The sequence below is a fragment of the Cibotium barometz genome, chromosome 3 (assembly GCF_041138505.1).
Source record: "Cibotium barometz isolate CiBa-2024 chromosome 3, ASM4113850v1, whole genome shotgun sequence".
NCBI lineage: Eukaryota > Viridiplantae > Streptophyta > Polypodiopsida > Cyatheales > Cibotiaceae > Cibotium > Cibotium barometz.
The window spans coordinates 37,803,722-37,819,295 of record NC_141048.1 but is presented as its reverse complement, the minus strand read 5'-3'; the positions used below and the strand labels follow the sequence as shown (position 1 = coordinate 37,819,295).

At 44.3% G+C, this 15,574-nt stretch overlaps 1 protein-coding gene across 1 annotated transcript; it reads left to right on the top strand.

Annotated features, from left to right (window-relative positions):
- The first annotated feature begins 9,699 nt into the window (after positions 1 to 9,699).
- LOC147640027 (phospholipase A1-II 4-like) lies at positions 9,700 to 11,783 on the top strand. Its single transcript, XM_086776357.1, has one exon. The coding sequence runs from the start codon at positions 9,838 to 9,840 to the stop codon at positions 11,533 to 11,535; it is 1,698 nt and encodes a 565-aa protein (XP_086632483.1). The 5' UTR covers positions 9,700 to 9,837; the 3' UTR covers positions 11,536 to 11,783.
- The last annotated feature ends 3,791 nt before the right edge of the window (positions 11,784 to 15,574 follow it).

The window sequence follows — 15,574 nt, the reverse complement described above, 5'->3', positions numbered from 1 at the left end:
TTAGTCACAATGCTCACGCCAGCACCACCATCAAGGATTCCCTTTAGAGTTAATCCCTTGGTAGTAATGGGGAGGGTGGCATTAGATTCGTCACCTTCAAAGTACTGTCCCAACTTGTCCACAGGTATTTGAACGACCGAATCTTCATCTAGGTTGGGTTGTAGATCCCAATGCTCCCCTTCATCTTGAAGCGTGTCGGGTCTATCCATATTTGCAAATTGTGGTAGCCCCGCCTTTAGTTCTCCATTGAGAAATGCCCGAAGAGCTAAGAATAGCTCAGGATCTCCGTATAATTTGGATATGATCGTGGTTCTGATTTCAGAGGACATGAAATCCATTAGCTTAGACACATTTAACGGTACTTTTCGAGACATCGCCCCTTGACTAGGGATTGGTGAAGATGGAATCACTTTCTCCTCGATGGGGTCAGGCATTCCCTCACTAAACATTCGTTTAAGCAAAAAGGGTGTTTGCCCACTTCCTGATGTCCTATCCTCACTTTCTTCCCGAATGATACTAGGTATCGCTAACGGTTTATGGTTCCTGTGAGGTTGAACTTGCGTAGGAAACACTGTGTCTGGAATTTTGATTTTTCTCGGGTTTGGCTCCAGTTCTCTTTGTGTTTCTTCCACCAAACCCCTTAGGTGTTGCACTTGTTCAATCTCCTCAACTGGGTTTGGGTAAGTTCCAATCTTTTTCTTGAGGGTTTTTGGCCCACGTGGCTTGTCTTGGGGAGTCTCAGTCAGTTTGGGTGGTCGAGAGGGCATTAACTGACTTGGTTGTGGGACCGAGGAAGTTTCCTTCTGTTTTTCCTTATTTATGTACTCGCTTGATTCTCCTTCATTGAGCTCCCGAGTGGGTTCCTCCTTTAAGGTAGTGGCTTTGGTCCCCATGGTTTCTATTGAATCAATATCATCTTCAGGATCATTCATATACACGGGGTCGTCTCCTGTCCCTATGTTAGTCTTTGAACTGGGCTTGGAGCTCGTGGCATTAAGCGATCTCTTTCGTCGTGTTTTCTTTTTCTTTGCCTGAGCGATTGATGCAGTATCCCTCTCTTCAAGAATGTAGTTTTGATTTTGAAGCATTGACCGTGTAACTACATTCGCGAGTACAACGGGTGTGGTTCTTCGTGCTTGGTTGGTGACCTCAACCAAATTCAATGGCGTAATCTTGGGTGCATTAGGATTATGTGGACATTGAGCGATCAAATGATCTATGCCACAACGATTACATGTAAGTACCGGCATCCCCGATGTGCTCCCTTGATTTGGTTGCATCTGAGTAGCGATCTTTTGTAACCTATTAGGGCACTCCGCTACACGATGCGGTCCACCACACTCGTAACATTGAAGAGGTGGTCTCCTCGCCATGGTATTAAGGTTTTGCCCTCTTGTGGCAAGAGCAGCCGCTTGATATACAGGCTTGACTTGCCCGAAATGATCCTCCATGTAGTACTGGGGAATCATTTCAAACGTATCAATCCCGTATGGAACAGTGGGGTCTATCTCCTCTTCATAATCCCCACATGCACTATGTGACTCACAACCCATCTGGTTTACAGGGGTAATCCTTGGATGTGGAGGTTGTGGTCCTAGCACTGGCGGTGGTAACGGCACAGACTGGACTACATTCGGATTCCTTGGAACTATGTGCTGTGAGACGGTTGCTCGATAGGTTGTGCAGGCATTAGCGCGGGTACTTGAGGTGTGTTTGACCAAGCTAGTGGTGCCTGGTTTGCCAACATTTGCTTAAGTGTTAGGCAATCTTTAGATTGATGGCCATACTTACCACATGCATTGCAATTCCCATTGAATTTGACTCTGAATGTGGGACATTCACTCGTGCTATGTGGTCCTAAGCACACCGAACACCATTGTTGCTCTCTCCTTGGGTACATATGGCTATTCTGAGGAGCTCGATTACCCCTAAAGTGTTCTTGGAGAGCCTTAGTAAGATCGGTCACAGACATTTCAGATATCTTGGGCTCCTTGGCAATAGGTTTTACCGTCATTGGCTCGTGCCCAGATACTTGCGAACTAACGGATTTTGTTTCCGAAGACACCTTTTTACCTGCAATCATCAAGTTGTCTTCTAACTGGATTGCATTGGCAGTGACTGCTTCCCACGTTGTAAGACCTCTAATGACTAGGCCATTGTAAATGTCCTCGTGGCGCAATCCTCGAATGAATCTATCGAGGAGTTGGTTGTTATTGAAGCGTTCATCAGGAGTGCAGCGAGAATTTAGATGCTTCAATCGACTTATAAAGTCCCTCACTGACTCCCCTTCCTCGCGTTCAGCTTTTTGAAGTTGAGATGCCACCCCCCAAAGCACACCCTCGCGTATGTATTCTTTCAAGAACAATCTCTTGAGAGTGGGGTAGTGAGTGCGCTCTTCAACCCTTAAGGTTCGATACCAATCTCCGGCCTTCCCACTCAAGGTTAAGCCTAAGGCTTTACACTTATGCAACTCATTGTGCTCTTCCAAGGAATCACACACGTGTTCAAAGACTTCAATGTGCTTCCTAACATCCTCGTTACCACTGAAGTTTTGAGTGAGCTTAGCCACTTGTACTGCCTTGCTTCTAGGTTCTCTCTCAGGCATGCCCCGCATGTTTTCCGCAATAGATCGTCCAATCGTCTGAGCAAACGCTGGGAGATCACCTAGGTGAGCAGGCATAGCTGGTGGAGGCACTTCTGGGATAGCCTGGTTGATAGGAGTTGGCGTTGGTCTGAGTAGGTTGGCAAATGACATAGGATATGATATGTGGCTAGGCCTAGCTCCTCTTGGATAAGGGTGGTGATAAGGCGGTCGTGGAGCATACGCCATTGGCATACTAAGAGGCGTAGGAGCTACCTGAGCATGAGTAGCGATAGGTACATAGGGTCGATAGGCACTGGTATGCACTGTTGTAGGTACTATTCCACTAGGTAGTGGTGTCGTACTAACTACAGCGGTAACAGGTGCACTTTCAGCTATGCTCATCATTGGGGTAGGCATTGCGGATTCCCTAATGGAAAGTTGAGCCAAGGTTGGAAAGCTAAAGTTACTACTCGTGGGCTCAACCTGCATTGAGACTCCAGGCGAAACAATATATGAAGGGTCTATGGGACTCACCGAGGGAGTCTCCAATTGTGATAGGGTTGGTTGTTTGGCCTTGCCCGTATCCAAAAACCTCATAGGGCCAGTGGAAACTAGGTTCACTCCCCTATTTTGCCTCTCAATTTGGATAATTCTATGAATCACCTCACATATCATGTGTTGTTGCTCCTCTAGATTAGTGGCGCTAGATGTAGATCGTAGGACTTCTAACCAACCTACATGGTATGTGTAACCTGTGTATAGGTCAGTTAGAGTCTCTGTGTGTAGATCATATTCCCAATTTTCATTGAGAAATATCCCATCTAGACTTGGTGTGCCAAATGGTTCTCTTGAAGTGGACGCAATGTCACTTCTTATGGATTGGCTTCTAGGGACCTCTACTTTAGGAAGAGCATCGGAATGTGGTAGCTCAGTAGGGCCCTCATTAAACGAAGTGGGTAGAATATCCACATGGACACTCTTTGGGAGGGTAGGGTCTACATAAGATGTGAATGGCGAATCTACTACCCCTCCCTCCTCATTTACTTCGCTTGTCGCATGTTCAGAGCGTGTAGCTCTACTAAAGGTCTCTATTAGACGACTAAACATGCTAGATCCGGGTTGTGGGGCCCACACTGGCATGTTTTAGCTTGTCTCCTCAGGATTCTTGGTAGGGTGCCCTTCCATGGCTTCTGAGTCAGAGGACGAGTCACTATCCACTATTCGTGGATCTTGGGTTGCACTCCTTTGGGTTCCAGCCGAAGGCCAAGATGCCAACGTGGAGGGATGGTGTGAGCCTGCGTAAACTGAAACACTTTCTAGTGGTTCAGGCTCTAGCACCCGACCAGAACGTAGATGCATGTGACATGGGTACCCTACGTGCGTTGTAACTACCCTTGAAACTCACACAAGTGGTTTCTTAGGTATTTCGCACCCCGTTTTTACTTGTTTTTGTGTTGTTTTTAACCCGTTTTTGACCCCCTTACTTACAGTCAAACTTAGACTAGGGCGTACGATAGCTCAAAACGAGCGTATCGTTTAAAGGGTCCTAGTGTACTTTACAGCACCGTGTTCGCCTATCTAGAGCTCCTGTAGTTCTCAAAACAATCCGTTTCCTTTGGGGGGAAGGGGCAAAAGCCTATTTGCTTGTGGAGGAAAGGGTGAGGGCTTTATCCCACATGCTCACTTTACTCCTTGGGGAGTGGGCTATATATAGGGCACGACTTCCCATAAGCTCTCAATTGAAAGAAAGCTATGGAGGCTCACTCTCCTATATATATATATCAAAAGACCGAGGCCGTGGCCGTGGCCGTGGGTCGTGGGTCAATTGGGGTTCTTTCTTTTCAAATTTTTTTTCTCCAATTAGAAAATCTTTCCTCTCCACACGTTCGGTTCTTTCTTTGAAAATAAAATTCAATTTTTTATTTTTTATTTTTTATAATTTTTTAATTTTTTATTTTCTATTTTTTTTTTGTGAGATAAGTTTTCTAGGGTTTCCTTAGGGTTCAGCCTTGGCCGCGGCGCAGTTCGCACACACAGCACAGATCTGGGGATTCAGAAATCCCTCCTCACACGCGCAAAAAACCAGATAACAGAATGCACGCCCACACGCGGAGCGAAAAAATAACAAAAGAAACAGAAATGCAGAAGACAAATTGCAGAAACAGAGATTGAAAACCACATAAACACCTCAACAACAAACACACAGTCGCTTTCCTACAGTGCAGATTAAACTTCACGCAGCAGCCGAGCTGCAAACTGGAGCTTGGTGCAGGGCAACTCCCCGGCAGCGGCGCCAAAAATGTGCGCTTTTGCCGCACAGGTCATAGCTGGGGACTTGCCAGACACCATATGCGAGCCACGAATGGCTGCAAGCATACAACCAGGGAAGGAAGCTCAAAACAGAATGCCAAAGGGTGTGTCACTCACCGCTTAGCTGCCGTCTTGAACGATTCTCGCGTCGCAGCCGTGAAGGAGGAGCCGCCGTCGCCGCTCTACCGCCTCTCCGCCGCCGCCGTGCCGCTACATAATGCTCGATCACTCTCTCTCTCTCTCTCTCTCTCTCTCTCTCACACACACACACACGCAGGAGAAGGAAACCAAAGAGATAAGGCAAGAGCACTCTTGTATTCACAACACATGAGAATGAGGATTTTAGGGTTACATTTGACTCATATAGGTGACTTGGCCGTTCACACTTGGGCGCCCATACATGGCCGGCCGACCCTAACCCTTATCCTACTGATATCCAAGGTGCGCCTCTCATCGGCGATCACCCAATCCCTTCATCCTTAACATATGGTGCCGACAAGCCCGGCCCATGACTCAGAATATTTAAATTAATGACGTAAAATATAGTACGTCGCCATGTCCGCCATGGGTTAACATGGCCTTGCCCTTTACCTCATACGTCCCTTCAATGTTTTCATGAAGCATTTAAGAAATAACATCCATCGGCTATGAACAACACCACACATAGCCACCTTATCCACCAAATGTACTAGAAGGTACAATTGAGTTATGAGTATGCTTCTTGGAAAGTTTTCTTCAATCATACACACCGCCTTAATTGACTCAACTCGAGCCTTCTCAATGGAATCTGGATGAATCTCCTTTGACACTATCCACCTATTCAACAAAGGAAGAAATGATGAATTAAAGAAGAACAGATAATTTCAAAGATATATGTTATACCAAACGCACAAATCTATAGTTTTGATTGGAACTCACCTTGCCAGTCCACCTAATTTATAGATGGCATTCCGAGATTTCTCTTCTCCACACCCACCAATTGATATTGGAAGTATGAACTAGTGAAATCAATTTTTTAAAATAATAAAACATCAATATAGAGTCCACAAAACAGAAACTGAGGAGTGCCCAGAAAAAAGATATAGTTACGTACGTACCTACATCATCTTATGCCAATCATGTGACTTGAGACCATACAATTGATGCTCACCCTTCTTTTTTGTTATTGTAAATACACCCTATCATAGACCACTCCACTTTCTTTAGTGCATGTGCTTGTTTGGATACAAGTGATGGACCACAAATTGGACATGCATTATATCCTGTAGTTGTGAGACCTACAAAATTGGCATGTAAGAATTGAAAGTTATTAGACATTACAATACATTAGAGTTATAAATGAATCATTTGTGCATTCTTGCATAAGAATCACATTATGAGTTATAAACGAATCATTTGTGCATGCTTGCATAAGAATCACATTATGAGTACGACGTACCTGAACACTCCGTATAGCTCAAAAAATCATGCATGGTCCACATCAAGATACCCTTGAGTGACCATTGCATTGTGGCATGAAATTTGACGAGAAACATCACGCACCCTTATCCCTCTGCATAATTGATTGAGCTCATCAATTAAGGGTTTAAGGTATACATCCTTATTCTTTACCTTGTGCTTCCCAGGCGTTACCTTGTGCTTCCCAGGCGCACAAGAAGGGCAAGTATCACATGACCCTTCTTGATGGGCATCCATAGAGGAATATTGTAATTCACAACAACAATGGGCCATTTGGACCATGATGTAGACTTCAATCCAAATGGGTTTACGCCATCCATACCCAATCCAAGCCATAAATTACGTGGCTCATCTTTGAACTCTGGACATCCATCCTCAATGTGAGCCCAAGCCGGTGAGTCAGTGGGAATCCTCATCATGCCATCGGTTGAACGATGGTTCACATGCCATTTAATTAACTCAGCATGTATTGACACCGAAATATATGTTGAATGTGAGGTATAATAGGAAAGTGCCTCAATACCTTTCGTGGAGTTTTTTCACCCTGTAAATTCTTCCTGTAAGGATCCTCTCCAAAAATTAGACATTGCATAACATTGGCAAAGGCACCCCTGAATAGTACACAATCATTATGACATGCATGAATTCGATTGTAATCTATACCGAGCTTGGAAAATATTTTTCAAGAATCACTTCTTCTTGCAGCGGGCATCATATTGTTTGTTGGGAGAATCTTCTTTAATAATTGGAGTAGGCTATTCACACTATTATTTCTCCATCCATACGTTGTTTGCAAGTTGAGAATTTCCAACCATGCCTACACTTTTGAGTACTTTGCACCCTCGTACAATGGTGTGTTAGCCTCCTTGTGTAACACATGCTCTCTTTCATGTGTTTCAAAGTTAGGTGTCTCTTCCTCACCCTCGTACAATGGTGTGTTAGCCTCCTTGTGTAACACATGCTCTCTTTCATGTGTTTCAAAGTTAGGTGTCTCTTCCTCACCCTCGCTTTGAAAAAAGTGATTGATCGTCTCCTCCATGACATCCTCTTCCTCTATCTCATGTGGAGGAAATCATGGGTCTTCCAAATGTACTCAACATGCTCCACTTTCCAAGTTGTCCTTATTACGATGCTTGTACTCTTTCTTCAAGTTTCCCCAATGATAGAGTAATGAGGCATATTGTGTAGTAGTTGCTCAGTACTTGTGCACGAATGTCCATACCCTTCACATCCTAATGACCCAGATTTTAAAAATGACACTCAACATTACATATGGCAAACCATGAGTTTACATTTCATCTTATAAGTTTATATACTAATCGAGGAATTAGCTTGCATCATTAAGTTAGCTAGCATCATTGTTTCAAATGATCCCCATTTTCTAATATGCTCCAATGTCACTTGACTTTCACATACGTAAACATTCTTGCATCTTGCACATGGACAAGGGATTCTTCCTCGCCTTGGATTAGAGGCCCAATACTCAACATCTTTGAGGAAGGTTGTCTACAAGGGCCACAAACAGTATCTCTCCAACAACCATGAGTTGCGAGAGAGATTTCTAAGGAGGCCTTGTCGTGTGCTAAAGCCAAGTGATTGGAGGAGGGCATGGGAAGTGGATCTAAGTTGTTCACCCCCCTCCCCCCCTGCGCGAATGAACCGGCTATCCATCTTCCATCTACTCCCATACTAGAGTGATATTCTAGTCAATCATCTTCTTGACCCTATGCACATTTTTTAGAACATACCTAATATGCTTTGGAAAACCATCACAGGTACTAAAGAGAGCAAGGCACAAAGGGATGATCTACAAGGATCGCATGCAGCAACACTTATGGGCACGGAGCATACCTAATGGGAAGGTGATTCTTCCCATAGCACTTTGGGTCTTAACCAAAGAAGAGCAGCGGCATGAAAAGAATTGCATGAATAAGTTTCGTACTCCCACTAGCTTTATGCATTTCTTGAAGGGAGCATCCACAAAAGATGAATAGCTTAGTGGCTTGAAGTCTCATTATAGTCATAAAAGCTTTTAATGAGGCCAGTAATATGAGAGCATTCTTTGCAGTGCGCGAAAGAGTGAGGATATGTTGGAGGATGTATTCCTTATAGTCACAAAGGCTAATAATTATTGAGTATACACTATAGAATATATTCCTTATAGTCATTAAGGCCACTAATATGTATGCTGAGTGGAGCGTTCAAAGAACACAAATCGCTAACCTTACAGATCCGGAAGTTAGCGATTTGCATTCAAAGAACACAAATCGCTAACCTTACAGATCCGGAAGTTTGAAAGCTTTTCGTTGAGAATTTGAGATTTTGGAGCTAAAATATAACCACTAGAATGCCTTAACTCTTCAAATTTTTAAAATTGGAAAATAGATTTTGTAGGAAAAAATGAAATTGTTACAAGATACTGTTTGCAATTTTTTCCCTTTTCGTCAACAACAATGGGCCCAATGTTGCCAAGAGAATAGTGTGCTGCAGAGCTTTAAAAAAACGGCATTCTAGTGTATTTACACCGGTCAGAATTAAGAGAAACCAACAGAGATTTTAAGTAGCCCTTATCTTAAGGAATAATATTTCATATATTTTAGCTATAAAACTGGCATATTGTATGTAATGCATATCTATTCACCTAAAATTTGTAATGCATTAATTTATGCCACTGACGTGGCATAAATTAATGCATTTACTAAGGCCATAACCTAGGGGAGAGCTCATGCGGGAGGCGCGCACTGGATGAGAGAGACGAACGGCAGCGAGGCGGGAGAGCTCACGCGGGAGGCACACATTGGACGAGAGAGACGAAGGGCAGTGAAGCAGGAGGCAAGGGGGAGGAGACAGTAGACCCTTTGAGGGAAGGAGGCTCCGGATAGAAAGAGGGGACAGTGGTAGCACATAGAGACAAGGAGGCAGAAGGCGACGGCGATGGAGAGCAGGTGCGCAATGGGGAGAGAGATATCGTGCCATAACATGCACGAGAGAGAGGGAAGAGAATCGCTAAGCAGAGAAGAGAGGTAAAGAGATATAGCCCGTAACTTGCGAAATCGGAAAAAGCAAGATGACTGGAGCGAATCTTCCAGCAAAATGGAAAAAGAAGTTACTGTTAAAAGAAACTACTATTTAAATAAAGAACTGATGGTGTGAATAGGTGTTTTGACTGGACTTGCACAAAGAACTTCGGGAGACGGAGACTGAGTCACCTTTTCAGCAAGATGTACTTTTTTGGAATGTTGACCGTGGACATAGCTGGAGGCGACTGGCACAAGCCATAGGGCTGCGTCAAAGCGACCGATTGTATACATATATATCGATTGAAGGGGCACAATATGTTCATCAGAAATTAAGCGGATCAAGTTTATCTTCACACAAGTCGTCGTCGTCGGCATCGTCTGCTGCCGCTCTTCTTCATTCCGTCGACGAAGTCCGGCGAGCTTACAAAGCTCCCGCACGTAATATCCGCTGCCTCTTGCAGTTTCATGGCAAGCACGCCCTCTGCTTCATCGATTGCCATTGTATCCTCATCCAACGGTCCAGATCTCGCAGGCGCATCCTCCTACCACGCGCAGTGCCGGCCGGCTGTTGCTAGTCTGCACCATCCGTTGCGTCTCACGTGTACACGTGCAAGCCAGCTTCGAGCTGTGTTTCTTGGCGCACGGTGTGCCTCCAGCTCGCCTCCAGCCACCACCGTAGAAGCGCCCGCTACCTCATTGCAAGCTTGCAAGGGCCATAGCTTCCGTGGCCGCTCGGAAAGCTTAGGAAATCTGGTGCAGTCGCTTGAGCAGACCTTCAGAAACAGCCCCAAAGGAGATCTATCCCAGCGATGGCGCGAGTACCACGGATCCAACGACTGGAAGGGCCTTGTAGAGCCGTTGGATGCAGAACTGAGGGCGGAGATTCTCAAGTATGGAGATCTCGCACAGCTCACATACGATGCCTTCGACTGCGATGAGCACTCCGGCGACTGCTTGTATGATGAGGCGGATCTGTTACAGAAGGCGGGGCTGGCCCACACGGGCTACGCGGTGACCAAGTACATCTTTGCCACGTCGGACGTGCACGTGCTGCCGAGGTGGCTGTCGTCGATGTGGGGCGGCGGCGGGTCTGGGCAAGAGTCCAGCTGGATGGGGTTTGTCGCTGTTGCCACTGATGAGAAGGAGATTGCAAGGCTGGGCAGGCGCGATATTGTGGTGGCGTGGCGGGGCACTGCGACGCGGCTGGAGTGGCTGGAGGATGTGGACGGCGCTCTTATCACTCCGCCTGCCGTCGACGCCGATGAGCACAATACGGCGGTTGGCGTGGAGCGGGGCTTCTGGACCCTCTACACTTCCAGCAAGGATGACGCGCCTCACGGCAAGCAGAGCGCTGCACAGCAAGTCAGAGAGGAGCTGATGAGGCTCGTTGAGCGGTACAAGGATGAGAATCGCAAGCTCAGCATCACTATGACGGGCCACAGCCTGGGCGGGGCGTTGGCGCTGCTGTCGGCATTCCATGTGGCATCCACTGGCGTCAATAGAACGGGTGGCGCGGTGTCGGCGGACATTCCCGTGTCTGTCATCTCGTTCGCAGCCCCACGAGTGGGAAACGAGGCATTCAAACAAAGGCTAGAGGAGGTGGGCGTGAAGGCACTGCGGGTGGTCAACGCCAACGACGTGGTGCCGAAGGTGCCGGGCATCTTCGTGCACGACGACAGTAACTCGCGGTCCGACGTTGTGGAACATGCGGAGGGCCAATTCCACTTGCATGGCAACGCGACGTGGAAGGCCTATGCTCACGCAGGGGTGGAGCTGCGCCTGGACATCCGGCACTCTCCGTTTTTGAAGAGGGCCACCAACCCGGTGGACTGCCACAATCTGGAGGTGTATCTACACCTGGTGGAGGGCTACCGCAGTGCACACGAGCCTTTTATAGGCCAGCATGATCGTGATCACCCTCATCATCTTCAACTATGCATGGGTTTGATGAAGAGGGATGTGGTGCTCGTGAACAAGACCTCCGGCCTTTTGCTCGATGAGCTCCATGTTCCAGCGCAATGGCACACCAAGAAGCTCCACAAACCCACCATCAGTCTCTCGCCTAGTGATCCTAGAAGCAACAACTCTCATCAGCAGGTCGCGCCCCGGCTTCTCCATGGGTTCAGTACACAAGCCACCGATCTCCTCATGATGGCATCATGAGAGCTTTATCTAACACCTGTTTATTTAGGGCGTGGTGGTACTTCTCTTTTGCTAAGCGAAGCTTGTCCCTCTTTCCTTTTTTCCCCGCCTTTTCTGGTGAGAGAGAGAGATTCAAATTTTTGCATCTCAAGACTTGACTTGCTTGAGAGGAGCTAGGCACAAAAGGACACCTCTCCCCACCATATAAGTTACCCAACTCGGCTTACTTGTGTACTCGGGGGTTCACTATATATAAACCGTTTGTATCATGTGCGTTCAAAGTCTATTTTAAAAACCCCTTATTTGCGATGTTTCTATGCATAAATCACACCCTTTTTGTATTCAACCTGTGAATACCTCCTTTAAATAGCACCCTTCTGTATCTAAAGAAAAGGTGCAAAAAAGGGATTAAAAAAACTCCCTTTGTTGAATCCACGTGTTACACTTACATCTTTATGAGAATGACCCCCCGAGCGTGTACCCAAGCTAAATTAGAGGAATGGTTTTTTCCTGACAGAGAGAGTTCTACTTTGGACTTCTCAAAACACAAGCTAGTGTATCATCATACCTACTATAACATTCGAATTTTTGCATCTCAAGACGATTTGTTGCTTGCTTGAGAGCTGGGCACAGAAAGACACCTTTGGCCACCATATAGGCTACCCACCAACTAAGCTTATGTAGGAAAGGATCTAGGGATACTAGGGTCGGAGGGTGAAAGCATGTTAAGGTGGTACCGTTTAGCTTGTCCAGGATGATATCGCCACTAATAGTACAAACAATACGATCCCAATGAAAAATATCATATCATGCTATATATCATCGGATAGCTATTGAAGAGATCAAGGTTTTAGATGTACAAGATTTCCCTTATAACTTTTGATTTGATTTGAAAAACTTTAGTACCGCATGCCCGTTTTGCTAGTGCTGGTCCACTATAAAATGTAGTTGCCCAAAATTCAATGGTTGGAGTCCCTAGTCAAGATAATGGAAAATGCGTTATGCATAGATTTAGATAAAAAACAACGAAAAAAGCCTAAAGATTGATCCGCACGACAAAAGCGGGGGCAAAAATGTTATTGGCTCGCTTTAGCCTCTCTAGGAAACACATTCATGAGAGATTACCTTAGCAAGGTAAAACCCTCGTGAGGATCTTTCTAATGGCGGAGCTCGAGCACGTCACCACATCTCCTTGGGTAGCACTCTTTATCATCATCTCCCACGAGTGTTATCACACCGTCACCTTGGACTACAGGTCCTCGTCCGTCTTTTCACCTCAAATCACTCATACACACTCACTAACATGCATTAGAGAAGGTCATAAGCAAGAGAAAGACTCAATTACACAATGGAAGAGTATGCTGCATTATGAAAGAAAATGACTTATATACAAGGCCATAAGTGTTCACACACATAAACTATGGCCAATCAGGCGTGATCAGGTATCCAAGGCTCATAAGTGATCCTTAAACTATGGCCGATCGGGCATGACCAGGTGCCCAAGGCTCATAACTGACATACTGCTTATACAATGGAGGCCAGTAATATAAGATTAGAATATCTTTGTAGTGAAAGAGGCCAACGATTACTAAGCATATGCTGTAGAATGTATTCCTTATATTAAAAAAGACTAATTATTATTTCTTTTGCTAAGCTAATAGTACAAACATGATCCCAATGAAAAATATCCTATCATGCTATATATTATTGGATAGCGATTGACGAGAAGATTTTAGATGTACAATCTCCGATAACTTTTGATTTGATTTGAAAATTTTCTACTGCTGCACACCCATTGTGCTAGTGCTAGTCCACCTTAAAATGCAATTGCCCAGAACTCAATGGTTGGAGTCCTCACAACTATGCATGGGTTTGATGAAGAGGGATGTGGTGCTCATGAACACAAGACCTCAGAACTCTGCATGGTTGATGGATGAAAAGGGATGTGGTGCTCGTGAGAAAGACCTCCGGGCTTTTGCTCGATGAGCTCCATGTTCCAGTGCAATGGCACACCAAGAATCTCAACAAACCCACTATCAGTCTCTCACCTACCACCACCACTAGTGATCCTAGACGCAAAAACTCTCATCATGTTGTGCCTCGGCATCATGAGAGCTTTATCTATGCAATTATCTAAACATGGTTTTGCAACCATCAACCATATGCATAATCTTGCCTCTTCTATGAGGCCTTACCTCATCAAAATCACTATGGTATGTGGAAAAATGTGATGATTTTGCATACGCCATTGCACATGTCAGTAAAGTGCCATTGTCTATAAAGGATGGAAAAATAAAGTAGATGGGAAAATGTACTTCATGTTCTAAATATTATGAAAAACTTGGTTTTTGTTGGACATATGGTTGAGCAACATGTGCAAGTGCGGTTCAATTATCAAGAACACCAATGTAGGAATTTTGGCACTTTTTTAAGTGCTATTTTTAAAGTCAATATATCTTCCACTATTTGAGGGAAAAAGTTAGTGTAAAGATGTTCTTCAAGAAAATGAAGTGGACACAATTTCTCTACATTGTACTTATAATTGTAAACTTTTCTGGTACTCATTTTGTTTGCTCTACTAGGTTGACCTTGAAGAACTGGTTTCATAATCAAACTAAAATGTGAACCTCTATAATAAATGGAGCTACATCATAGAGTGATTATTTTTTAGGCACAACCTAAAGTTTGAGGTTGATTGTAAATTAAACTTAAAGTAACTCTTTCCCAATTAAGCTCAAGTATAACCCTATAATTTATTGAGCTACTACAATGTACAATGATTGCTTTTAGGCACAAACTTAAGTTTAAGGCTTAATGTGAATTTATCGCATGGTTGCGTATGATCCTTGAGTCACTACCTTAAACCACAGCACATTAAAAAAAACATAGAAAACTTTTAGAACCCAACCTTGATAATGTGTTGTATCGTTCCACAATAATCAAGCATGCCAACTTCACTAATTAGGTCACTTGCACTTGAATGACTTTCTTGCATGAAATTTGCTTTAACACCACAATCAATGTTGTTCACTTCTTATCTATTTGCTTCACTCAAAAGTGATGACAACATGACCAAAGTGCACCAAATTTGTGATACTGCAACCAAAAGAAGATCATGAAATTGTATCAAGAACAAAAACTTATACAAGAGTACTATGTCTCTTACGGTTTCTTGTGTACATATAAAAAATAACTTACATGGTAATCACAACCATATGCAAGCTCCTCCTCCTCCTTGCTTATAACCTTGCCACTATATTTTTCTTGTTGTATGGTTTGCTCAAGCAATCTACTAGAAGGAAATTTTGGAAGTTGAGTGAGTGAATCTGGGTATGGAAATGCTCTAGTTGTTTGACTATTTCTAAAATTCAAACAATCTCGGTCTCTTTCCCTCTTTTCTAGGTTACACCTCTCGATCCATTTCTCCATATCACATGATCGGTTGAGGATGCAAAATTTATTAATCTTCTCTCATTATGCCATATCCATTGTTCTCTGAAGGCCTTGTCCTTGAGGCTCTTTCCCAACAACGAGCCGATCATCATCTTCAAGATTGTGTCCACAATTGTGGACTTTCTGGCTCTGACGTACTAAGAAATTCTGTTATGTATACAAGAGATTCTTGAACAAGCCATCCCATTGCCATACTACCCTCAGGGCAAGCTTTTTGGATGAACCAATTATTTTAGTGTCTTCATAAATATCTCGAGTAAAAACATCCATTGGCTATGAACAACACCTGCTATAGCAACCTCATGAACCACATAAACAATAGGTGCAATTGAATGGTTAGGAAACTTGCTGGAAGAAATTTAGATGAGCTGCTTCTAAGGTATTTCTTCTAATCCCATTCTTTGATATCCACCATACCACTGCACCAATCTTATATATTGTCGCTCTTATGTCCTCGTTGAGGCAATCCTTAATGGATATTGGCAGCACAAACTGTAAGATTTTGTGCTAGTCATGAGACTTCAAGCCACTAACACTACAAGGAACATAGTTGCATAAACCAAAACTATACATGAAGAAAAACTACAAGGAAAACTACTCGGAGGAG

Coding starts and splice junctions, on each gene's coding strand:
- LOC147640027 (XM_086776357.1), top strand. CDS start 9,838: ATGGCAAGCACGCCCTCTGCTTCATCGATTGCCATTGTATCCTCATCC.